This window comes from Mus caroli, unplaced genomic scaffold (genome assembly GCF_978045245.1).
Source record: "Mus caroli unplaced genomic scaffold, Mus_caroli_1 scaffold_17, whole genome shotgun sequence".
NCBI classification, from domain to species: domain Eukaryota; kingdom Metazoa; phylum Chordata; class Mammalia; order Rodentia; family Muridae; genus Mus; species Mus caroli.
In genome coordinates, this window is record NW_028227272.1 from 56,739,092 (window position 1) to 56,764,394 (window position 25,303).

General features: G+C 42.8%; 1 protein-coding gene across 1 annotated transcript in view; it reads right to left on the reverse strand.

The window, feature by feature from the left end:
- The window catches only part of Crybg3 (crystallin beta-gamma domain containing 3), a 103,966-nt gene that overhangs the window by 17,352 nt on the left and 61,311 nt on the right, over positions 1 to 25,303 (reverse strand). Inside the window, exons 12-17 of the mRNA XM_021184559.3 lie at positions 24,578 to 24,704; positions 17,612 to 17,754; positions 17,387 to 17,513; positions 16,521 to 16,553; positions 11,343 to 11,452; positions 8,551 to 8,677 (exon numbers count right to left, since the gene is read on the reverse strand). Of these exons, the coding sequence (XP_021040218.1) occupies positions 8,551 to 8,677; positions 11,343 to 11,452; positions 16,521 to 16,553; positions 17,387 to 17,513; positions 17,612 to 17,754; positions 24,578 to 24,704 (667 nt within the window). The remainder of the gene's footprint in view (positions 1 to 8,550; positions 8,678 to 11,342; positions 11,453 to 16,520; positions 16,554 to 17,386; positions 17,514 to 17,611; positions 17,755 to 24,577; positions 24,705 to 25,303) is intronic.

Here is a 25,303-nt window from a genome sequence, read left to right on the forward strand (position 1 = left end):
ATTGAGCTCTGTAAATGTCATGGCTGTGGTCCATGCTAAATTCGCCTACCACTTGGGGCTAAAGGTTCCTCTTGGGAGTCGGCAGCAACAAGACATTCCTGCTAGGTCAAGTCTAAGCCATGTAAAGTGGATCTCGTTTCAGAGAGGAGCGTGTGGGCAGGTTATGAAAGAAAAAGAATGTCTGAATAGTTTATACGTAAGTGAAAATTTAAATTAGGAAAGAAAACCAGTTCCATTAATCTATGCTGAGATAATAATAGTAATAATTACCATTGCTTAATAAGTACTTATTTATCATTTCTGCTCTAAGAGACTAATGCTGTTAGTCTTATTCATATAAATAGATATATATATTATATATAAATAAATAAATATTCATATTCCAATGATAATAAGGGTCTAAAACCGATTTCCTCCCTAATTTATTTGGCAACAAGTTTAGCCTGAACAAACATAAGTATATTTATAACATTTATCTGGTCTATATAGATATATAAAATTCATATTAGAAACAGATATGAGTTTAATTACAGAATGCTTTCTGGAATCCTTAGCGTGTTTTCTTATACACCATATATAAAGATTCAATTCTTCTTAAAATGTGAAAAACTCCAAATTCTAAATACATTCATTTATGTTAGGGATTATGGAACTCAATTCACACACTTAATCCCTAAGGTTTCCTCTGATGTGGGTACTGCCCGTACATACTCTGCAGTTGAACAGTCAAGGAACAGGTCACAGAGGAAGGGAAGGGACGACAGGCTTTTGAGCCTATACCCAATGGTCCCTGAAGGTATATCCCTCTACTGTTACTCTAAAATGTTCTAGGTGCCAATCACTTTATGATGCAGGATATAAGCAGTCACCAAGTGTGCGGTTTCCTGAAGAACTGAGCTTCCCCAAGCTCGGCTGGGGAGCATCTGAGATCCCCACTTTCTATATACACATACATCTGTCAACTGCACCTGAGGGCCTGAGACCTGTGCTAGAAAAACTCCAGCCACACCATCACACCTTCAGTATAATTATACAAAACGCTTACATCCGAGTGCTAATCCTAACTTGCTAAGAACGGATCTGTGACATATTTTGACACTGTATAGTTCTTTAGATTTCAGATCACTGTTTACAGGGGAAAATGTGCTGACAGTAAACCAAGATTAGTAACTGGGTAGGCTGTACACAGAACACTTTTACTCAGTATTAGACACTCATAGCAAGTCTGTCTGTACAGCTCAACCACTCCAGCTCCATCAGGTATTTGCCAAATGGACCACTTAAAAAGGAAGTGCAACCAGACTTAGTGACACTGACCATAATGTGTGCCTAAATATCATTCCAAAGACATGCCAAACTACTGGGAAAGGCTAAAAGAAATGACAACAACTTAATAGAAGTCTCATAAATCTTTAAAAGGAATCTAATATATCCTCTGGGCTACAAAATCCTATTGACACCATCAGTCTATCCTCGTCTATAAATGGCGGGTTTGTATCCTCTGTTGACTTTCTCTCCTTGTATTCTATACATGAAGTTTTTACAAGTTAATATAGGCTGCAAGCATATTCTTCCCACTTGTGGCCTGCTGTCGCAGACGAGTAATTAATATCTGACCATGAGAAACATAACGATTCCCCCACCCCACCCCCACCCGCATCCTAATTCTGGGATCCAGTGAATACAGTGTTATTTAACATGGAACAGGTAATTTCAAGGACATGACTAGTGGCTAAGGATCTTAAACTGGCTTACTGAGGTAGGCCAGGTATAACCACAAGGTCCCCTCAGAGCAAGGCAGGAGGTCAGAGATAAACCACAGCAAGCAGATACACTTCAGAGACAGCAGGGCCCTGAATCAAGCAAAACTGGTAGCCTCTAGAAGAGCTTAGGACACAGATTACTACCTAGAGGTTTACAAAAGAAAAACAGTCCTATCTGTACTTTAAATTTGCCGCAGAAGACTTCTGACCTCTAGGATTGTAAGACTGAATTCCTGCTCAGTGGCCACATTTTCAACAATTTATTGCGGCAGTGCTGAGTTTCAGTGTCCCTACCAACACTCATGCTGAAACAATCTTCAACATTAAGTGGGAAGTGTGTATAAACTCATCAGTGTGGGTGTTTGGAAGAGGGACCTTCAAGAGGTAATTAAGGCTTAAACAAGGATATAAGTTGGGCCTGAATCTAGAAAGAACAGTGCTCTATAGGAAGAGGAGAGATTATAGCTATGATGCTCACTCCCTCACCCAATGTGACCCTCCCCCCGCTGCCTGAGGCCCCTAGAGCCAAGGGACATCACCAGAGGCAGTTGTATCTAGCACTTCCCACATTTTCCAATCATAAGCTAAACAAGTGGTTTTTTCCTTTGCAAATTACCAAGCCTGTGGTATTCACTTACAGCAATAAGACATAGATTATGACAAACAGCATCAACTCATGTTTGCTTCTCAATTCTTTTCTCACTAGTTCCTGCTTTCTATACCTAAAAGATGCCCATCCTGCTCTGATGTCACTGGAAGTATCTCCTGTAATATCTTCTAACTCATAAAATTGGCTTTTCATACTTAGGTTATGGTTAGAGTACAAGACCCTAGTTATTGTTTTTCCCCCATGTGAGTGGTAACTATCTCTGTAACAGTGTCTGTGTGTGTGTATATATGTATGTGTGTGTGTATATATATATATATATATATATATATATATATATATATATATATAAAATGTATATATACTGTATGTTACATATACACTGTATGTTACACAGTCTTCTTATTCTAACTCTCCTGAAGACTTTATATGTCATCAGAATCCTAATTTCACTCCGACTTCTCATACAGGCTCTTGTAACATGTCTCTGTGGCTTTGCCCGCTTGTAGCTGCCAGGATAAGAATTATTATTTCAGAAAGCCGGACTTCTATGCCAAGCCTCCATGGAGACACTGGCAAAGCACGGGGTAGACTTCTGCTCCCGTGGTAATGTAGTCAACAGGTTGCCCAACAAGACACTGGGCCAGCATTTACTTGTCTCGGCGTGGCAGTCTGAAGCACACTCAGCTCAGCTCACAGCCAGTAACTGCTCAGGTGTCCTGCTCTCATGTCTGTGCCCAATATTCTTAAAACAGCCTGCTCAGTTTTAAAGCCATTCTTCAACAGATGACAGTGGTAAATGGTTCTCCCCACATCCTTCAACTTTCAAAGCTACACAGAACATTTTAAGAAGATTAGACACAAGCCCACCTCAACCTCAAAGTATAGCCCCTGTTATGGAGTAGACTGGAAAACAAGAACGAACTGGATACAGGCCCTGCCTGTTTATATTTGGAAGTACTGGATCACTGTCCTAATTTTTAAATAATGAAACCCTGAGTTTTATGGCCATGGGCTAAGCAGAGGAGACTACAGGTCACACAATTCAAAACAAGCATAATGATATGCAGCTTATCCACAGTGACTGTAGTTCAGTAGTTGTGACTACATGCAGGGAGATTTGAAAGAAAGAAATGAGGGGGAGATGGAGGAGGAGGAAGAAGATGAGGAACAGCAGCAAAAAACAAAAACAAAAAAAACAAAACAAAAAACAAACAAACGAACAAACAAACAAAACCCAAGAAAGCAGCTAGAAGCATAAAGAATGGCCATTTAGGACAGAAAAAAAAAGGCCTTGTGGTAAGTCTGCTGCTATTATGAATGTTTGAGTGCTGGGGCTGCACAGCTAGAATCATCTGGGAAGAGAGAACCTCAGTTGACAAGATGCCTTCATGATAGTGGGCTGTAGGCAAGTCTATGGGGGCATTTTCTGATGAAAGGCTGAAGTGGCCCTGGCCACTGTGTGTGGTGCCCTTGAGCATGTGGTGCTAGACATAAGAAGGACGCTGAGCCAGACCGCAAGGAGCAATCTAGTAAGCAGCATCCCTCCACGGCCTCCATCTGCTTCAGTTCCTGCCTCCAGGTTCCTGTCTTGGGTTCCTTCTCCGATTTTCCTCAGTGTTCGTGGGACCTCAGAGTTTTAAGTCAAAACCAATCCTCTCCTCCACAAGGTTCTCTTGGTTGTGGTATTTTAGGACGGTGATAAAAGCAAACTAAGACAGACTTCAAACATGAGGCCACCCGTGGTTCTCCAATTTAGATCCTAAAGGACATAGGCAGAGGAATCAAAATGTGCATTTGTTTCCACAATGCAGGGCAAAATAGAAAAAGCTAAATAATAAAGGGTACTGGCAGGGGCCAAGGGGAGAGTTTGGTGAAGGAGACTCAACAATGGAATGGGGATGAGAGACTACCAGAAAGCCACACAAAAACTTTAGGGAAGAAATGAAATGTACAGCTCAGAGGGAAAGAGTTAAGAGGCTTTCATGGTGGTTTGTATCTGTGTGTAAGAGAGAGGGAAGAGTGGGAGGGAAGGAGGGAGAGAAGGAGGGGAGGGAGAGAAGGAGGGAGAGAATATTCCTAAATTCCTTAATGGGATGGAGAGTGAGGAGAGGGGAGAGAAAACAATTCTATCTAGTACTCTCCACAGATTAGATGTTTGAAAGCTGTCATAGGAGCAGTGTGGGATAGTGATGATGTTGGCCTTTAACAGGACGGGGAATGAAAGAAGACGCCCGAGAGGGAAAGCGGGATGCCCAAGCACTGCTGTGGAGGGCGCACTGGGGACCTGAGAGGTGTCGGGGACAGCAGGCTGCTGCTGCGTGGGCTACAGGCAAGGAGTCCACTCTGTGGGCCCAGGGGTGCGGTACAGAGCCACCAGTCACAGAAACCCCCAGCTAACAGAGAACGTGGCCAAGGACAATTTCCAGGAACCACACACGGAGGGAGGGAGGGCAGGGCGATAAGGAAATCTGCATTTCATGGCATGAGTTCACTATACTAATCTCTACTGCCTTTTATTTAGTGCTTACTAAAACCTTGGTACATGATTGGTACTCAGTAATTAAAGTTCAGTAAAAATCATTCTTGTGCAGTATTCTTAATATATCTATAGAGAATTCAGTCACTTTAAACACCGCCACCATGCCAAATCAAAGCAAAAGAGAAAGCCTTTAAACTTTCTTCTCCCACATCACTAATCAGTTGAGCTTTCTATTCCCGGAGGCCGCAGGGCATGCCACAGCCACCAGGCTTGCGGTTCCTGTTGTCAGCTTGCTCTCTCGCACCCAATACAATCATTTCTAAATATAGAAGGCTGTGGTTTCAGCGAAACACTTAAGCTTCTTTAAACCTAGCAGTTGATCTCTTTCATCTTAGGAAGCCATCTGGTAACCATCACCAAGGTTGGTAAAACCCTTACAGAGAAACAACCCCACACAAACCCGCTCCAAGGGGGCTTGAAACTTACACTAAGGAACACTGTCAAACACATCAGCTTCCATAAACACGGCTACAGCTGGAGGAGATCTGGACGAAACCTCCGGGCCTCGGTTCTCTTTGCCAACACCACCTGCTCTGCCATTACTTTTCTCAGACACTGATACAACAACCAACAGTTCCCCATGGTAAATCCTACAGGAAATCTAAGAGGGAATTAGGACCATAGTCTATGGTGTGCCATGCTCCTCATGTGACAGGTCATCAGACCTCCTCTAGGCCAACAGTCCTTTTGTTCTTTTTTTAAAAAGGAGGCTGGCTTTGTGACAAGGACAGACAAAGAATATAGTGAGGACTTTTAAATGTGCCCACCTCATTGCCAAAACCCTGATAACAGAGACCACCTCCCTTGCCTCCATAGGTGTATGCTATGCCGTTTGAATATTATCTTGTCAGCTTTAGCTGTCCTCTAAAATGAAGGAGAAAAGCCAATTGATGACTCTGTCTTAAAAAGCTTTCATCCCTTGAACAGAAATGGATGCACGATGCTGAGTTTCTGCAGAAGCCCCAGATGTGACTCTGACTCCTGCCCTCCACTGTCATGAAAACAACCACGACCCTGATCAAAGGTCCATCATACCCACCCATCAGTAAGACACAAAACAAGTGTGTGTCTACAATCAGTGCTCAGTCTGAAACAGAAGCTACTCAACTGCTCTGTGACGGCTAAAAGAAGATGTGGAAAGTTAAAAAAGAAATTTTGTAAACACCCATGTTAGAAAGTACAAAGATTCTGAGACTTCTGTGAACGTTAATTCACAATATTACCTCTAACCATGTGAAAACTTGGGTGGGCCAACTTCTTTTTCATGCTCACTATATTTATCAGTCGATTTATCTGCACTAGAACTATAAGCTGTCACCAGTTCGATAATTCCTGCTGTAACTGGTTTCGTTTCCGAGGTGTTAACTGAGACCCAGACAAATTAAGAGACTGTCCCAAGTCACATTAGTGGGGCAACAAGTCTGGGAAACTCCTTCCACAGTGAAATCATCGCAACACTACAGATCATATATCCATGGACCTCTCAACTGTAACCTTCATCTCTACAGACAGAAGTTAGCCTGGATAAAACTGTCATTTATAGCCCAGGCTGATCCCACATGAAAATGAAATCTTAAGGCTCTCAGTGTGATAGCATTAAGGCACTGGGCACTTAGTCTTAACGTGTCCACAGAACTGCAGGCGATACCCTCAATAGCTGCAGGGCTCATCATTCAAAACAAACCCAACAGATTAGCTTTATATGTAAACTTAATGCAACCAGACAGAAACATTTCCTAGGATGAATCTAGAATCACACTGGCTAGTGGCACAACTACATACAAAAAGGCATATCATCTTAAGATCGCTATGGAGCAACAAAGAAAGCAGATGGGAGGGGGAGACAGAAGACCGATGTCTAGGACTCTCCATGGGAAGGAGACATGGAAACTACATGTGACTGGGATCTGGAGGGATGGCTCATTTGTCAGGAAATGGTAGCCTATAGGTATACTGATTTTGACATGCCTACTCCCTTATTGTAACCAAATACCATGCTCAAATACTAGCCTTTTGGTGACTGAAACAGTCTCACATGTTCCTCCTGATGGGCAGAAAATGCCCCGCATTTCAAGCATTCCAGCCATTAGGATCTACTTCTGTACAGATTACCTAAAATTGAGTTGATTCCATTCACCAAATTAAAAATCTTTCAAAAACCTTTTACTAAGGTACTTTCCTATTTAGGGCATCTTTTGTTTTCAGAGTTAATCGACACCAGGCATTATCTCAGTTGACATGACCACTAAAACGTGCTTTAAAAATACAATCCCTTCCCCTGTGAATACGGCCTACTTTTCCAATGCTTTTTCAAGATTGGTGCTGAGCATATCACACTTCTGTCTCCGTGCCTCTTACCATTTTAGCGGTCTTCCCTTGACAGACAGGAAGCATTAGGGGCCACTTACTCTTTCAGAGTTAGTGTCCATGGGGCAAGAGGGAGAGACCAAGAAGTCTATTTGTATTCTCATTCCTTAGCCAAGATGCTATTCTTAGCCTGATACCAAGAATACTCTCTCCAAGAATGCCTTGGGAAACAAGATGACACCACTAAGGTTCAGATCAAAGGAGCTGAATATGGACCTTACCCCCTAAAGTCACCTCTGGTTGGAAGGTCTGAGTCGCCCCTGCTATAACTCAGGGCTTATCATCAGCTCTGTGTGCATCTCAAGCTTTGACCAGCCATGTACTTGGGGAATCCTCTTAGTCAGATCCTTGATGTATCCTGGACTCCTGTTACCTCCCTCGCACAGATCCTGGAGAACAGAAGCCTAGGACAGAGAGCCCAGAGTGCTGGCTTTCTCACACTTAAGTTTCTAAATATACCTGTGGCAAAGAAGAACTTATGTACTCTACAGACGTGAGCCTCCATGGGGACGCAGTCTACTGCATAGGCCAGGGAGTGAAGTCCTTGCTTACCAGAATTCAAGTTGAAGTCAATACTAATGGTAGTCCATGTCTTAATGTGCACTGGAAACCTGAGTAGCAAGTTGTCCTGTGACTCAACTACTATGTAAATGGAATGATGCTATCCTTTTCATAATTAAGCAGCCATAACAATTTTAAGCATTCACTTAATACTGCAGTGGCTTTAGAGAGTCCATTTGTTGTTGTTGTTGTTTGTTACAGATAATAAATGAGAAAGTGCCAAACATCAACCAGGCAGAGGGAAAGTACCAAACTGAGATGTAAGCACACATCTCCATTTCCCTAGTACCATACTGAGATGTAAGCACACATCTCCATTTCCCTAGTGCTTGAGGTTACATCCTGACAGGTCCCCTTTAGCTGGATTTCATGACTGAACCTCACTTTCATAATAACCAATAGTTGAATTATTTCTGTTTTAATAATGTGGTGTTTCCCATAATAATATTTCTCCTCATTTCACACTATAGACCGTTCTGCAAAGAGCTTTGCCTTTCATGCACGTCAGGGTACTCCAGAGTTGTTAAGAATCCCGTGAGGCACACATGAGCACAGCTGTCTCCTTTTGCGCGCTCAAGTTGAGAGACACGGCCCAGTTTGCGTAGAGTTACAGGGCTGGAAGTGGTGCAACCACTGGACTCCTTGCCTCACCAGTACCCCAGGTCCTTAACACACCTGTCTCAGAACCCAACGCCCAGCAGGTTACTCACATAGTCGATGGGCTTGAGCGCTCTGATTCTAGCAGATGGGCAGCCGCAGGAAGTGAGGTCAACGTAGAGGCCCTCTTCCAGTACACACTGATGATAGAAACCGTCTTCTTGGTAATACAGGAGCCAGCTGTTAAACAAGCAGGAAGAGACTCAAACTGCAATCAGCCTCCAGGTTGTCCTGTCTCCAAGCTACAGAAACTAGGGTTCAGAAGTCATGTTGCTGAGGCATCCTGGTTCAGGAGACAGTGACTGCTCTTATTTAGTTTCTGCTTACTCCGCTCTGGGTATGAGTCATAGACATTGTTTCACTGTGCCCTCAATAACTGCTTAAACTGAAGATGTACGTTCGTTTTTACAACCAACATAATAACGATTATAAAAGCTAATATGCTTCTCCTAAGATGCACCAGTACATGGCACAGTTGAAATCTGAAATGAAAAGACATCTGCTTTATACTAATGACATTTGTAAATTTAGGGTCTTCAAGTAAAAAACCCTGGGATCAATTTATGGTGATGCGTAATCAGAGTGATTAAGTTATGTTGGGGAAAAGTTTTACTTTAAAGTATATCTGTCACTTTTGTGTCAGACAGTGAGGAGAATTTTTTTTCTTTAAAGTGAGTCCTTCACGTTACATTTCATTCACTACACCACACACTGAAAGCCTGGTTAAGGATTCAGGGTTTCCAAAGGAGGAGCCCAAGAGAATAATTAATTGGCTATCAGTAATGTAGTTTGGGCTTGTTTAAATTTTAGCCCTATAGTTTAAGAATGCCAGTACTTTACCTAGACCAGGTTAATTCTAATTACCACAGGAATGAGTGCCAGGGGGCACCACAGTTACTGTCATTTTTTCCCCTATGTAATGACATTTATCAGGGTTTTTTTTTTTTTTTAAATGTATTAGGCAAGAAGCAAAGTTCTTTGCTCGCATTATTTTATGTATAATTGCTTACAAATCCTTTGAAACGTGGCTCAGCGGTAGAGCATTTGCCTAGGTTCGATTCCCAGCACCAGGAGGAGAAAACCGCCTTTTGGGGAGGACACTATTACCATTCCTCCTTCATACAGGAGGAGTCTGAGAGCTGGGGATGGCCCGACTTAACTAGTTGCACAGCTGGGAAGGAGGGGGACTGGGCTTATATCCAGATCTCTCACAAAAACTCAGTGCTCAGACAATCCCCATGGCTCTCAAATTCCTTTCAAGGACTGAAGGAGTTGAAGGGGTTTGCAACCCCATAGGAAAAACAACAATACCTATCAACCAGACCCCCCAGGGCTCCCAGGGACTAAGCCATCAACCAAGGAGTACACATGGCTCCAGCTGCATATGTAGCAGTGGATGACCTTGTCAGGCATCAATGGGAGAGGTCCTTGGTCCTATGAAGGCTCTATAGATGCCCCAATGTGGGGAAACTGAGGGAGGTGGCAGTGGGTATGTGGGTGGAGGAACACCCTCATAGAAGCAGGGGGAGGAAGGAGGGGTTAGGGAGTTTCTGGGAGGGGGAGAAACTAGGAAAGGGGATAACATTTGAAATCTAAATAAAGAAAATATCCAATAAAAAAAAAAGAAAGAAAAAAATGATTATTTTTTTAAAAAATTCCTTTCAATTAACTAGAATTTAAACGTATACTTCCAGCACATGTGACTAGTTTGTCCTAGACTTCAATATCAGGAGAGAAAACAAAAATTTCCTTGCAGTGAAACTTCAATGCCTCTTTTTACTTGAGGGGTGAAAATTCATCTTGCAGAACATTTTCTTTTCCACCTTGATGGAGAAGAGACTCAAAGCCAGATGATGGTACGGAAACTATTTGGAGTCCTTGCTACATATTTCTCTCTCACAACAGTGAGAGCTGGTCATGTTTCTGAACTCACAAGACTTTATGTTTTAGAGCTGTAAAATTATCAAACCCTTTGGAAGTAAATATCAAAGCAGTAAGAGACGCAGAAAAGATCAAACTATAAGAGGGAGAAGGAAGCACAGAGGGAAAACTCTGCTTGATGGTTGAGAGTGGAGGTCAAGGAGGCCATGTTGGGGTTGGACCCTGAAGACTATATCTGGATGGGTAGTAAGCAAGGCTTACAACTTTGCAGCATGATGGAGGACAAGGAGGTAATGAGAGTCCATGATTAGAGTGCCCGGTGGAAAGCAACTGGGACAGACAGTGGCTCTGGGCAAGTGGGGAGCAAACGTGCCATCCATTAAGGCCAGCAATTATTTCCATGGTGACGGCTTTCTCACATTCACTTAAGGGGACGGTGGCAAGTGGGTGCTGCTGAAATAATATATATACTAGATCTCATGATCAGTCTGAGACTTTTGATTTGCTTTGTTTATCTTATTTTACTTTGTTTCTCAAGACCAGGTTTTTCTTTCTGTGTAGTAGCCCTGGCTGTCCTGGAACTCACTCTGTAGAACAGGCTGGCCTGGAACTCAGAGATCCGCCTGCCTCCCAAGTGCTGGGATTAAAGGCATGTGCCAACACTGACCACTCGACAGTATGAAGGTTTTTAACATATCCTACAGGATGAATATCATTTTTCTGGCTCCATTTACCAATAATCCACAGTCTTTGCCAGGATCAGCAAACACAACAGCCTTATCATTTATTTTCATACAGCCTACACGCTAAAAAGGTTTTTTTTTTTACATTTTAAGTGCTTTATAAAATTAAATTACTGTGTATGCCAAAATAAAATTAAAAAATTAAAAAAATAAAAAGCCAGACCTCCATAAACTTAAACACTTAGGACAATCGAAGGGAGAAGAGTCGGAAGCGCACTCACCAGCCACGGAGAACCTTAAAGGATGCCGGCGTGAACGAGGTCAGGTCGGCACATTCTTTTATGAAATCGATACACTCTCCTTGGAAGCTTGCTTTACTGAATGCTTTGAGCTGTGAGAACATAATAGTGATTGACCGTGAAATGGCTGCTTAACATCATCACAGGCTAATAAACATTTAGGCGCTCATAAAAGTTCAGCAGGACACTAGACTCATGTTTTATTTAGTATCAGTCAAGTTATGTGAAGAATGGTGACAGTCTCCTGAGTGCACCTTTATTCCTCCTTACCTGAGAATGAAATTTTTATATTTACCATATATTCATCATAGCTTGTGTCACACTGTGTGGGGTTTAACCCCAAATTTATGGTGAAGAACGTGAGAGGTATGTATTCTAGATTATGGGCTCACTTTTCTGATAATATCTCAAGTGTACAGTTGAGAGTTGATACAATATAACTGAATATCACACTATGTTTCTATTTGAGTTTTTGTCATGGTAAAACAGAGAATGAAATCCCAACTAAAATTCCCCCTTTGAGCTGGGAAAAAACAAAACAAAACAAAATCAAAAACAAACAAAAAACTAAACTGCAGTTCTAGAGGCCTTGAATGAATGAATGAAATGAATGAATGAATGTATGTCTGCGCCCTATGTACAAATATCTCACCATCCTCTGGAGACTCTAACAGGCCTGGCCCCAGGCCCATGCTGCCGCACAGACATGTTTGCATGGTAGCAAGGAGTGCACTGTAATAAATGCCCTGCACACAGGAGTCCTGCCAATGCAGCCATCAGAAACAAGGCTCCCTAAGCAGAGGCTGCTCGCCATCACCCTCATCCTCTGGTGGCATCTGGTTCTTAACAGCTTCATTCTTTGTTCACTCTGATACCAAAGAGCCGCCAAAATCTGGGCAGCAAGAACCCTGGCACTCCCCTGGCCCACAGAGGTGGCTGTCACAAGGTGGCTTCCTGTTGTGAAAGCACACCATACAGGGAGCATCAGGCACCAAGGAACTCCCTGTTTTAAGAAGATCCATCACATTTCAGTCGAGAGAAGAGTCCCAAACGAGATGTAGGCTTCACAATGAACACGAAGCACAAACTTCTAAAACTACAAATTTTCTACAGCTTGCAAACACTATCAAAATTCACAGAACAAACCAGAAACACTACTTGAAAGTGGATCCCACAGATGTTTTACTCAGAACATGTGCTTCTGGTTGGTAGGGTGTATTTTTCATGTAGCGTTGGGTTTAATGTTCATGTCTCATTCAGGCTTGAGACACTAGTATCCATGTAGACTTTGCTCAGCATGCAGGAGTTCGATCTCAGCACACTGCCCAACACACACACACACACACACACACACATACTCTTAAACATTTCACCACAAAGTCAGGAAATGTCAAATTCCAGACAGCAGTCAGGCGGGTGTAGTACAGCTCAGATAATTCAGTGGGAGGCCCCTTTCAGGTCTGAGTCTATTTTCATACACAGAAAAATTTAAATTCACACATAGTACTTTGATAAACTATTTCTGTGCAAACATATGGAAACTGGGTTCAACATATATTTTGAGTTTATTTCTTTCTTACCTGTAAATTAGAAAGTACATGGTTAAGTCAACATTAGACCAAAGCTACAAAACCACCCCCTCATTCTGGTGACCCCATCAGTGCATGGGAACAGAACAGCTCTCACAACGATGCTCTGAGAGTGGCCCGAGCTGGCCCACCCATGAAGAGCGCCCTCGAGATATCAGAAGCCAGCTCTAGGCACAGCAGCTGCAAACCGTTAAGCTGTAGTTTCCATTCTTAATAAAATTAACTGATAGTGGTTTTGAAAAATTAAGGTTGGAGAAAACCTAGCCATACAAATCACTATAGTATTTTCCTTTAGACTTTCTTGGACAATAGATGTACAAAACAGGTTGATGTGTTGCTTAGAAACTAAGCAAACAGAGGACAGGATATGAGTTATCTTCAAACTACATGCATTGCCATGGGCCATGTGGGAACTCGTCTGTGCTTACCAGTCTCCTCCATGGAAGTACACAGAAGCAAGAAAGTAGGGAGATGAAAGAAGAGGAGGAGAGAAGAAAGGAGGGAACAAGGGGAGAAGAGAAAAGGAAAACATATTCTGCCAGGAAAGAGAAGGCCATCTCCTCACATCACTGCCACATGTCTCCATTCTAACCGACCCCTTGAGGCACAAGTTGTCAACACTTTATGACTTAGACTTTGCAGAAATACATCTCACTGTGTAATTTTCATTTATGATGCACCCTAAGAAAATGTAATAGAATCTAACTTGACAAAATAAAAATCCAGTAAGTTAATTACTGACCAAACACAGATGGGCTGCTCAATTTATTTCACAGGGTCAGCTGGGACTCCTGAAATCATTTTATTTACTTTTACACTAAAATAACTTAAAGAGAAGTTCTCCTCTCTAACACGTCACACAACCATGTGGACCATCCTCATAGACAATACACAAACAAAAATCTGTTGGTTTCTAGTCTTCAATTAGACTCTACATAAATTGCTCACTTCAATTAAACACACCATAAAAATCTTATCTTGCTGGTTACCTAGGCAAGATCTTATTTGTTTAAATAATTCTTCCTGGGTTTTGACTGTATAAGAATCCCCGTATATTACCGCTTCTCAGCCTTTTTTGTGCTAGGAACATTTCAACAAAGTTTCTCATGTTGCGGGGACCCCCAACCATAAAATAATTTCATTGCTACTTCATACCTATAATCTTGCTATTGTTATAAACCATAAATATGCAGGATATCTGACACGTGACCCCCTCCCCCAAAGGGGTCACAGTGTACAGGTTGAGAACCACTGGCCTATAAGTCAACAGCAAACATAGTTATTATAAACCCTCCAGTCATTCAAAGCTTAATAAAGCTAAGTTATGCGGCACAAGAAATTGCCTCGTTTCTTTTTCACAGATACAATTATGTGTAGAGTAAAATAATAGTTCAGTGTTTCAAGAATATTCTAAGCAATTACTTTTGTAAAAAGAAATGAGAAAGGTCCCCAGGAATCCAAGGTGGCTGGCTAGGTCAAAGGGTAGAGTAGATTAGAATTCATACAAAATACTGGGTCACTCTAACTTCCCATGAGAAGAAATTACATTTCATAATAGTTAATCTAGTAATGGTTATGACATCAGGCACCTGCTAAGTCAGAGAGACGGTGACAATAATCCATAGTCTGCTCACTGTTTGCTTTGTTTGGGGGGAAAGTAGAAAAAGCAGAAATAAAGTGGCATGTCACCTCTGAGGATGGGGATCGCTACTCTGCTATGTGCATCTTGAGTTGGTATCAGACTTAGTGCCTGGTTTGCAGTCTTGGCAGAAGAGCCCTCTCCTCCATGAATGTTGGTTTTCTATTAGGATTAACAGTTAGATATAGTTTTTCACGCCTATCAAACCACCAGCAAGTGTATGTTTATAACTCTCATGGTGTATATATTGCTCTCTACACATTTTCTAGATTTCCCCCTCCCGAGTGGCTTGAAGTTTCTCTTGAGATAATGAACATAAAACACAACAACAACAAAAAAGTCCCTCTCTGACTTGAGCCCTAAAATGTAACTGTCTCTTTACTCAGACAGGAAAAAAATACCTTATGGGAACACAGCCAAGATTTGCTTGTTCTTGTTTATATAAACGTAAATAAGCAAATGTCTGAAATGGGGAGGGGCTTCTGACTCTCAGTATGCAACTTAGCAAGCATAACCTCTCACATGCCTGCTGCTTCCCCTCTTCAAGGTTGACCTGGAAAGTGAAAACACCAAAAGCCCAGCAGTCTGCACCCCCCCCCCCAAACATTGAAGTTCCTTTTTGAAAAACAAAGAGCAGAGGAGTTGGGAAGGGGAAAGAACTTAAAAGAACGGGATGTTTCATCCGCAGTTGAGAAATTATTCTTGTTAGCTTCATTATCTACACATGCTGTTTTGACCCATGTAAAACCCGGTGCTCTAGAAAAACCCAACAGCTGAAGGTTTCCAAAAGTCCAGAAGAATATTTCTGGCAAGACATGTCTCTAAAGATCAACCACTCAATTATGTCTAAGAAGGAACTGTCCCTGAAGGCCTCGGCTAACTAGAAAGTAATAAAACCATCAAAGCCTTTGCAGTGAGTGGGAGCATGGTTACACTAAGCTGAGCACTGACAGGAACATGGAGACTGGACATGCTCAGAAAAGACTTACACTATGGTAAGGCAGTGAATGTCACCGGTCATCAATAACTACACATGGAGTTTGGACAGGGGTTTTTTCTAACAAGGTTATTTTATAAGAAACAGAGAAAACAGTATTTGGCCTCCTCCCCCTCTTTCCCTTCCTTGGTGTTTCTGTCCCTATTTAGTCTTTCTTTCATGTAAGGTCTACTTTCCTTCCTCAAGCTGACTTTAATTTAGACAATAAACCAACACTGGGCTTTGGTGTCTTATCCAATCCCTTTTGAAACACACACACACACACACACACACACACACACGAGAGAAATAGAGAGAGAGAGAGAGAGAGAGAAGGGGGAGAGAGAGAAGGGGGAGAGGGAGATGGGAAAGTGAGTGCATTTAAGAGCTTTAAAAAATGATGCAAGTATCAGAAATCCCTGTGGACAGCACAATGAAAGGCTCAGTGGGAAAAGGTGCTTGTGGCCAATCCTGATGGCCTGAGTTTGAACACCAGAACCCACATGGCAGGAGTGAACCTTCTCCCACAAGTCTGCCGCACATAAGCACAGCCCTCCCCAGAAAAGAAATAAATTAACGTAGTTAATTCTCAGCCTGTGTCTATAATAAGCACTGCAGGCCAGCCCCTCTGAGGACACGGGGGCCGGTGGGGCTCAGCAAGATGGCAACAGGACAGAACAGGAAATGGCAAAGACAGAGAGGCAGAGGTCCCAAGGGCCCCACTGTGGGCAGAGCAACAGCTCTGTCAGGAGGAAAGGAAGGATGCTGTGACACATCCAGCCAGTCCAACTAACAAAAACCGACACCCCTCGCCCCACTGTCACTGAGGACATGAGGAACTTGCTTTGTGACAAAGCAACAAAACTAATCTCAGGGAAAGAGAAATGTTTGAGAAAGTCTAAGTGCCTTTGGTAAAAACTCCAAAAATGATAAACTAAGAATATTTTGAAACATACCAAGTGTGTAGGCTCATTTATCCCGAGTGGTTCCTGAAAGACATATTAAAATATTTTTAAGGAGTTGGCATCACATCATCTTAGCTGACTTCAGAGTATTTTGAAAATATACTTTGAAAACGATTTTCACAGTCTCATCAATTTCCTGAATTCCCTCACCTGCCTCTGCTCCAAATAGCCTATAGAAATTCCTTGGAATGATTTTAGGATTCGGGACTAGTTTATTTTGAGTGCTACTGCAGCTAGGAGCAAAGAGCTCCTGGGTACATTCTAGAAAGGGCCTCAAATTTCCGACGCTAAGGCACAGGGATCCAGGCCAACTCTGCGGTGCTTCTCATTACCACAGCGTTTGATGCTTCAGTACTCTTCCCAGGACGGGGAACTCCCGTAAGGTATGGAGGGAGTTCTTTCCTTGGGGAAGGTCTTGACCCCACGAGACAGAGCGTCCTCCTCCGCCTCTTCCAGCATGACCTCACACTTCCTGCTGACCACGCTATAACTGCCCACGAATCATCTCTCTCCCTTGAATGAGCAAGAGTCACCAGGGTCGTACTCATCTTGGATCTCCAGAAAGTGACTCAGCAGCAGCTGATTCATCAGGAGCACCAAGCAACACTGAAAGAACGAACGACCCTTGCCCGAGGGTCAACTGAGACCACAGGAAAACTCAGATGTGTACCTTATGACTCATAACTAGCAAAAGCACACTAATGATGGATTAGCAACAAAATAATCTTATGGCTGGGGGTCACCACAACACGAGGCGCTGGTTTTCGAGGGCTGCGGTGCTAAAAAGGTTAAGGACCACTGTTGTATAACAGTCAACTGTATCCTTCCCGCATCCGCCTGCCCCACGCTTCACTTACCAGTTGGATTGGTCGGATAGACAAGATTGTATTACTTGATCCTCCCCAGTCAAAAAAACATTTATATTTTCCTTTCTCTAAAATGTACTGATCGCCGCAGAAGAACTTCTGGTGGTAGGCAACCCACCTAGGAGGGAGAGAAGAGCAGAGTGTAGAATTGAGCCGCCACCAGCTTTGAGCGCGCCCTGCCCAGGCTCCCCAGGCTCTTCTGTGGGGGCTACTTACACTCCACTCTTCACATGAATGGATCTTGTCTCGCTGCCAAAGCCGATCTCTTCTAAGTCAGAAATTTCCTGATTCGTGATGTCAATAAACTTCCCACTTTCTAGGTCAGATTCAAACAGTGTGATCGAAGATTCTATAAAATTCTAAAAAGGAGGGAAAGGGGTCTGTTTAAGGAAGCAGACGCCAACCCAGTCCCACATGCTGTCAGGAAAAACGTTCACGCTGATGACTCCAGGTAGAGTTTTAAATGGCATGAAATACGATATTGTAATCGCTATTCCTATATAGTTTAGAGGACAACATTAAGCCTGGATCTGCTCTAATCTGAAAATAACACATGTCAAATAAAAGGAAATTAGCCAACAGTTTTAGGTAAACTGATAGGATCAGATGCATCATGTGTATCACTGATTAGAGGAAATACTCAAAGTCTCACTTGAGCAAAATCTACACAAAGCCAAGTGAAACATAATGTACGTGAGCAACAGCGGGTACTGGTTATGAGCCAGCCTTAAATACAACTAAGCTTAAAAACAAATTAAAACATTTTTTTAAAAAGCAGCTACTTGTTCAAAAATTAAAATGAGGTCAGGAAAATTGCTTTTAAAGTTGATATATTTATGATCTTATAAAAAACTTTAAACATGGACACAAAGGGAACTAAAGACATAGGCTAATCACATGAGCAACATTAAAACCAAACACATAAATTCCCAGTTTCATCAGTAAATTAAGGAATTTTAAAATGACTAGATGCAATTTTGTGCCATAGCCCTCCAGGAAGAGACTTAAATAATATATAATAAAACATACTTGTTATCAAAATTGAAAAAAAAATTTGAAAAAAAAAAAAGAAAAAACATTGAACAAAGTTTTCCATTTCTCTCTATCCAATGGTAAATACTCTTGATTTTATGTATAGATATATATTTATATATAATCTATGTATAATTTCCTTATAAACATCTTTATGCATCTGTATAATGTGGTGTTTGTTGGTTAAATTCCGGTCCTCTCCTTTCTATAATGACTAACAGCTTGGGGTGGATAGATACGCAGATGGACCAGGATTCACTGTCAGCCTTTCCCTAGCCCTGTGACCTCCGCCCCATTTCCTCAGGTGAGGAGAACCGGCTGCTCCATGATGCAATGCCTGCTGTCCCACACTCACCTGGAGAAGGAGTAGAGTGGAGGTCACACGGCTAGAGGGAGGGGTGGGGAGAGCATGGGAAAGAAAGAACAGTCCTGGCCAGTCATGCAGCCACGCACAGAGGCAGCACTTAACTGGACTTAAAGGGTTTTCAAAGTTTTTATTTGAAAAGGGCATGAACACGAGGCTTGGGGTGCATGACGGGGATATAAGAGCAGCTGGAAGTAGTTAAGCTCCCTTTCATTGTATACATGTATGAACTTCTCAATAACAGAGGAATAAAAAAAAAAAGCTGGGCACAGTGGAGCACACCTGTAGTCCCAGGCTGTTCCCTAGGGCTCTCTGGCCAAATCAGTGCCGTCCAGGTTCAGTGGGAGACCGTGGCTTCAACAATCAAGTGGAAAGTTTAAATGGAAAGTATGTGTTGACTGTCAACCTCTGGCCTATATACACAGGACCACACACAAGCCAACATGCACATACAGAAACCCATCTGCTTACGTACGTGCAAATGTCATCCTATTAGTTCACTGTAAATACAGAAAATGCTGTCAATTTCTCTATACCCCACAATACTAAACCTTGCCTTCTTAATTTATAAGCATAGGATCTATAAATATAAGACTTGTGGGAGAACACTGTTTCTTATGGACAAGTCAAATACAGTTCAACACAGAAGAACAACATAGCTAGTCAGTAGGGGAAAATGTTCATTAATCATTTTGCACTGGACAATTTGTCAAAACTTTCTTACTTTGTAGCCTAGGCTGGCCTGGAACTCAGAGATCTGCCTTCCTCTCTGCCTCCTCAGGGCTGGGATTAAAGGTACATGACATTACCTCCTCCTCTTCCTCCCCCTCCCTCTCCCCCTCCCCCAACACTTTCAAGGACTTAAAAATTGCTGACAGAGAAAATTCAAATGTTCTGTCAAATCTCAGGGCAAAAGACAACAGTCTTTTGCCTAAAATTTTTACCACAAAAATAATTTTTAATCCATAATTGAGTTTTTAATTCTATCTCCAGAGGAACCCTTTGTAATTCAAGAGAATGCACCACGTTTGGTACATTGCTTTCATGAGCTGCATTTAAAAATAAAAAAGTAAACTGAAAAGGTTCATTGTGGATCAGGCACCATCCCAGATCCTACTAAAATAAAACTTCATTTCTAAAACACATTTCTTGTTTCTTTTAATCTCTGGTTTTACACACACACACACACACACACACACACTGCCATATGTAACCTGTGATCACCTCTCAAGTCCCCAGATAATCTTCCCAAGGAGGGTGTAATGTTTATCCTGAGTGACTTAACAAAGTTCACTGACAACAGGAACCTCCCCCGGAAGGAGGAGCAGAGACACCGATACACCTCTTTTCCTCCATGCTGAAACCGCAGGGACCAGCTTACAGCAACCATGAGGATCCAATGGTGGCTGGACAGGGCACAGCCTGATAGTCATCAGAAGCCAGGATCAAAAGTGACCAGCAAAACCAGGCCTGACCTCAATGGAAAGGCTCAGGGACAGCACTCAATTAGTGACCTTCCCCATTTCTCACAAAGCAAGCTCCCTGTCTCCAGTTCCTCTGACCCTCGGGTACCTGTTCTTTACTCCCTGCTGGCATCTCAGGACTGAAAAGCATGGGTGTGTTGAGATGTCCCTTGGATCACTGTGCTTCACTGGAGAAGGACATAGAAAGATACTGGCGTTTGCTCCTGTGTCGTGTATCCACCCTTTTGTTCAGAAACACTCGTGTTGAGTAAGGACTTGCACAGCGGCAAGGAGTGTAAACTGAGGGATCCTCTGGAGCCTCCCTGGGCCACATGTGACAGCTAGGCTTGGAGCTAAGGAGAGGAGGGGCCTCCTGTAGAATTCTGTAGAATCACACTACAGAATGCAAGTGCTGAGAACACCTAGGACCACAGAAATACACTCCCATACCCAGGGTTCTCTACATTGTCACCCAGACACTTGCAGCCATGTCTAGAGTCTGCCTAGGTGGCTACATCCCTGATTTAAGTCACTGTCATTCCATGGGCAAGGGTAGGTTTTCAACTCAAGGAGGATGAACAGGTAGAATGACTTTTGTCTTAGTTAGGGTTTTACTGCTGTGAACAGACACCATGACCAAGGCACCTCTTATAAGGACAACATTCAATTGGGGCTGGCTTAAAGGTTCAGAAGTCCAGTCCATTATCATCAACGCAGGAGAATTATCAGCATCCAGGCAGGCATGGTGCATGCAGGCGGAGCTGAGAGGTCGACATTTCCATTTGAGGGCTGCTGCTAGAAGACTCACTTCCAGGCAGCTAGGATGAAGGTATTAAACCCCACGCCCACAGTGACATGCCTTCTCCTACAAGGCCTCACCTCCTAATAATGCCACTCCCTGGGCCACGCATATACAAACCATCACAATTTTAAAGGCGATATTCACGCCAGGCATGGTGGCGCACACCTTTAATCCCAGCACTTGGGAGGCAGAGGCAGGCGGATTTCTGAGTTCGAGGACAGCCTGGTCTACAAAGTGAGCTCCAGGACAGCCAGGACTATACAGAGAAACCCTGTGTCGAAAAACCAAAAAAAAAAAAAAAAAACAAAAAAACAAAAACAAGCTATACTCTAGTTTATATTTTTTTAAGCACTTGAATTATTTAATTTAGTACAGCCACAAGTATAGTCCACCCTGTGAGGGGAAAAAAAAAAAAAAAACCCTGAGAGCTGCTTTAAGTCCAAAGACGAATCACAAGTCTCAGCATTTTGATGACTTTTAAGTTCCCTAAATGCTCTTGGCTGATCCAGCCAGTGAGCTCTTATGCTACACCCCTGGGTGGGCACTGTGATCTAGGTGCCTACAAAGGCCTGGTGTATCTATTAACTTAAAGGCAAGAGTGGTCTGCAACACCGCCTGGGTTCAGAGGTCTGAAGACAGACGCTAGGTATGGCAAACAGCAAAAGTAAATCTAGGCAGTAAAATCTAGTAGCAAACTGCAGGAAAACATGCACGCGGAGCAAATGTGATTGAGGGGGAGGAGACATGAAGACTCCCTGAGGCTGAGGCTGAACCCTACCCCATTCCTTGCAGTGTCCCACTTTCTTAAAAAGCGACCAGCATCTGAGTATCTATCTGACTGACTCACTTGGAGCTGGCGAATCCATTTCTCCTCATCCTCTTCCATGGACTGAAATGGGCCCGGTTCCCATTCTCCCCAAGGGACATATCCGCTATTTGACCTTAGTACATCCAGAGTGTTCCACATACTGATGCCAGGATATGTGAACCGACACGACGTGACACAGCTTTCCTGCCTGCTCGCAATGGGGGTTTCACATGACATTGTCAACTGAGACTGTGCATGCTGTGGTTCCCCTTTCCCAGGTCACAGACATTCCAGACTGTGGGATAAAGGTGTGTCATATGAGTTTTCACTGTTAACTCAGCCAGGCTGCCAGGGTCACAATCACTCCTTCCCATTTATGTGCCTGACTGAGGAATATTCAACAGGAACTCGAACACCATGTCTAAAACATATACACATATGTGTGTGTGTAATATATATGTGTATATATATATGTATATACATACATACATACATATATATATATATATATATATATATATATATATATAGTCAAGACTCTTTATATGTATGTGTGTGTATTTACTGCTAGCTATCCAATCACTAAATGGCCCAGTTCCCATTCTCCCCAAGGGACATATCTGCTATTTGACCTTAGTACATCCAGAGTGTTCCATGTACTGCATCCAGGATATCTGAACCAACACTACACATCATAGCTTTCCTCCTGGATAGCTAGCAGTAAAACCACATGCCTAGTAAGCCTTCAATGGAATAAGATCCAGCTTTCTGTCGTGAAGGTGCTCTTTAAGGGCCGTACTTTTGGAACTGTGGAAATTGGCAACATGACATGTGTTCTACACAAGTCATACTTGCTCCTCAACCATCCTAACCCCTAACATGTTCAGTGAGCATGCAGGAGCCTTTCTCAAGATTGGAGCTGAGACGAAAGGATGGACCATCTAGAGACTGCCATATCCGGGGATCCATCCCATAATCAGCTTCCAAACACTGACACCATTGCATACACTAACAAGAGTTTAGTTATAGCTGATATATCTGTCTCTTGTGAGACTAGGCCGGGGCCTAGCAAACACAGAAGTGGATGCTCACAGTCAGCTATTGGATGGATCACAGGGCCCCCAATGGAGGAGCTAGAGAAAGTAACCAAGGAGCTAAAGGGATCTGCAACCCTATAGGTGGAACAACAATATGAACTACCCAGTACTCCCCAGAGCTCATGTCTCTAGCTGCATATGTATCAGAAGATGGCCTAGTCGGCCATCAGTGGAAAGAGAGGCCCATTGGTCATGCAAACTTTATCTGCCTCAGTACAGGGGAACGCCAGGGCCAAGAAGTGGGAGTGGGTGGGTGGGGGAGTGCGTGGGGGAGCATGTGGGGAACTTTTGGGATAGCATTGGAAATGTAAATAAAATAAATACCTAATAAAAAGATTATAAAATAAAAAAAAGATTAACGCAAATTTCTATTAAAGCCATAAATTAATACTTGATGAATACTAAGATTACCATGAGGATTATAACTTCATCCTGAAATCTAACTTATAGGCAAAGCAGAAAAGAGCACCTTGGCTTATTTATTACAAAAACTACATCATCATTTTCACACATGCTCTAAACGTTTGTGTACAGCACAAATTAATGTGTGCCACCTTTTCTACCATACCTTACTATAAACTCTTGACTACATCAAATCTCTCTTGATTTAGCAGTACTTGCTATAATATCTTAAGGGTCAGAGGGTATCTTAATTTCCTCCTTCCACCACGTGTGTCCCGGGGATTGAACGCAGGTCATCAGGTCATCAGACTTGGCATTAATGGCTTTTACCCAACTAGCCATCATCATGACTCATCCAATAATGCTTTAGTGTTGGGGAAGGCCTTCCCAACTCAGGGACATAGCAGGATTTCCTGGCTTCTACCCACTAGATGTCAGCAGACCCACATCCCCTGAAATGACAATCCAAAAAGTCTCCAGATTATTGCAGCATTAGTAAGAGCACCCCCAGCTTACACCCTCGACTTCGCCCATTGGCACGGGACAGTCTCTTGGTACGAAGCAACACCTTTGCTTTCCTTTAATGGCATGCCCTCTGTCCATCGTGAAAACTTTTCACTTGGGTAACCCTGAGTTATGGGAGCCTCAGCTGAGACAACATCTTTCGTATGCAGTCTTTCATATTCCAAGTAGGAAGAACTGACCGACGGACCATTTGGGGGATACAGTCACAGTCCAACAACACAGGGCATCTATCTGTGTGCTATCTTCCCCACCAGACTGCCTGCCCTGGATGTTGGGAGGGCACCTTATATCTCATAAAGAAGGTGCTCAAAAACTAACTGTGGGATTGATGGATGAAAAAAAAAAAAAAGCAATCCAGGTGTGATGACACACGCTTGCAATCCCAGCACACAGGAGGCAGAGGCAGGAGAATCTCTAGGGATGCTAGAATAGCCTGGTCTACAAAGTGGGTCCCAGACCAGCCAAGGCTACAATGTGAAATTCTGTAACCACACCCCCCCCTGAATAAAATAAAATAAAAAAGTAAAAAATAAGTACTCTATAGTAACCACCACAGGCAAGAAAAATAGGCAAGTCCTGGTCAGTTGGAGGCTCTCACGTGCTATGACCTCCGGCTCTATCAGAAATCATGTCCAGTTATCATGAAAAGATCAAACAGGTCTGAATTGATGTGAAGGAAGCAAACTCACAGCTTGTAGGTACCGGAAAGACATGATGGGTCCACTTAAGGCCCCACAAGCGCTGCTATCTTCAAAGTCTCCTTCTTCTAGTAGGAATTGCTGGCCTTTGAAATGTTCCTTTTCATAGGCAACCCACCTAAAAAGACAGGATACTCAGTTGAGCCACGGAGAAAACTAGTAAAGAGAGGGAAAGAGAAAAGCATGATAAAGGACAAAGCTGTTTACCTCATAGTTTTAAAATGACCTTACTTGTTTCCCTGCACAAAGGTGGGCAAGTGGTGTGCATCTCAGGGCTCGATGGCTTTTAGAGTTTGGAAGCTTTTTCCAACAAAACGTCACTTGCAGAATCGCAGCAGAGCAAGCTATGTTTGTGGCATGACTTGCACCCTATCTCACCATGGTCAGAGAAGGATTGCCAATCAGAAATAACAGAAAACGTGGCCAACGAGAAAAGGTTCAAAACCACACCAAGACACAAGGACATCTTTTTAATCACACTTACTAAATCCTCCTGGAACCAAGGGAGGACTGCTGTATTCATCATTTACTTGGGGTTTAAGCCAAAGGAGCTTTTCACCCAGTTGCAGATAAAACACAACACCGGGAGGTTTTCCCAAGGAGAAACTGGAAAAGGCCACGAGACTGGACTAAACATACATGGACTAAAACGTCTGTAAACAGTTATGGGTGGGAAACCTTCGTCCCAGCATCTTATCAGTGCTCATCATGGAAACA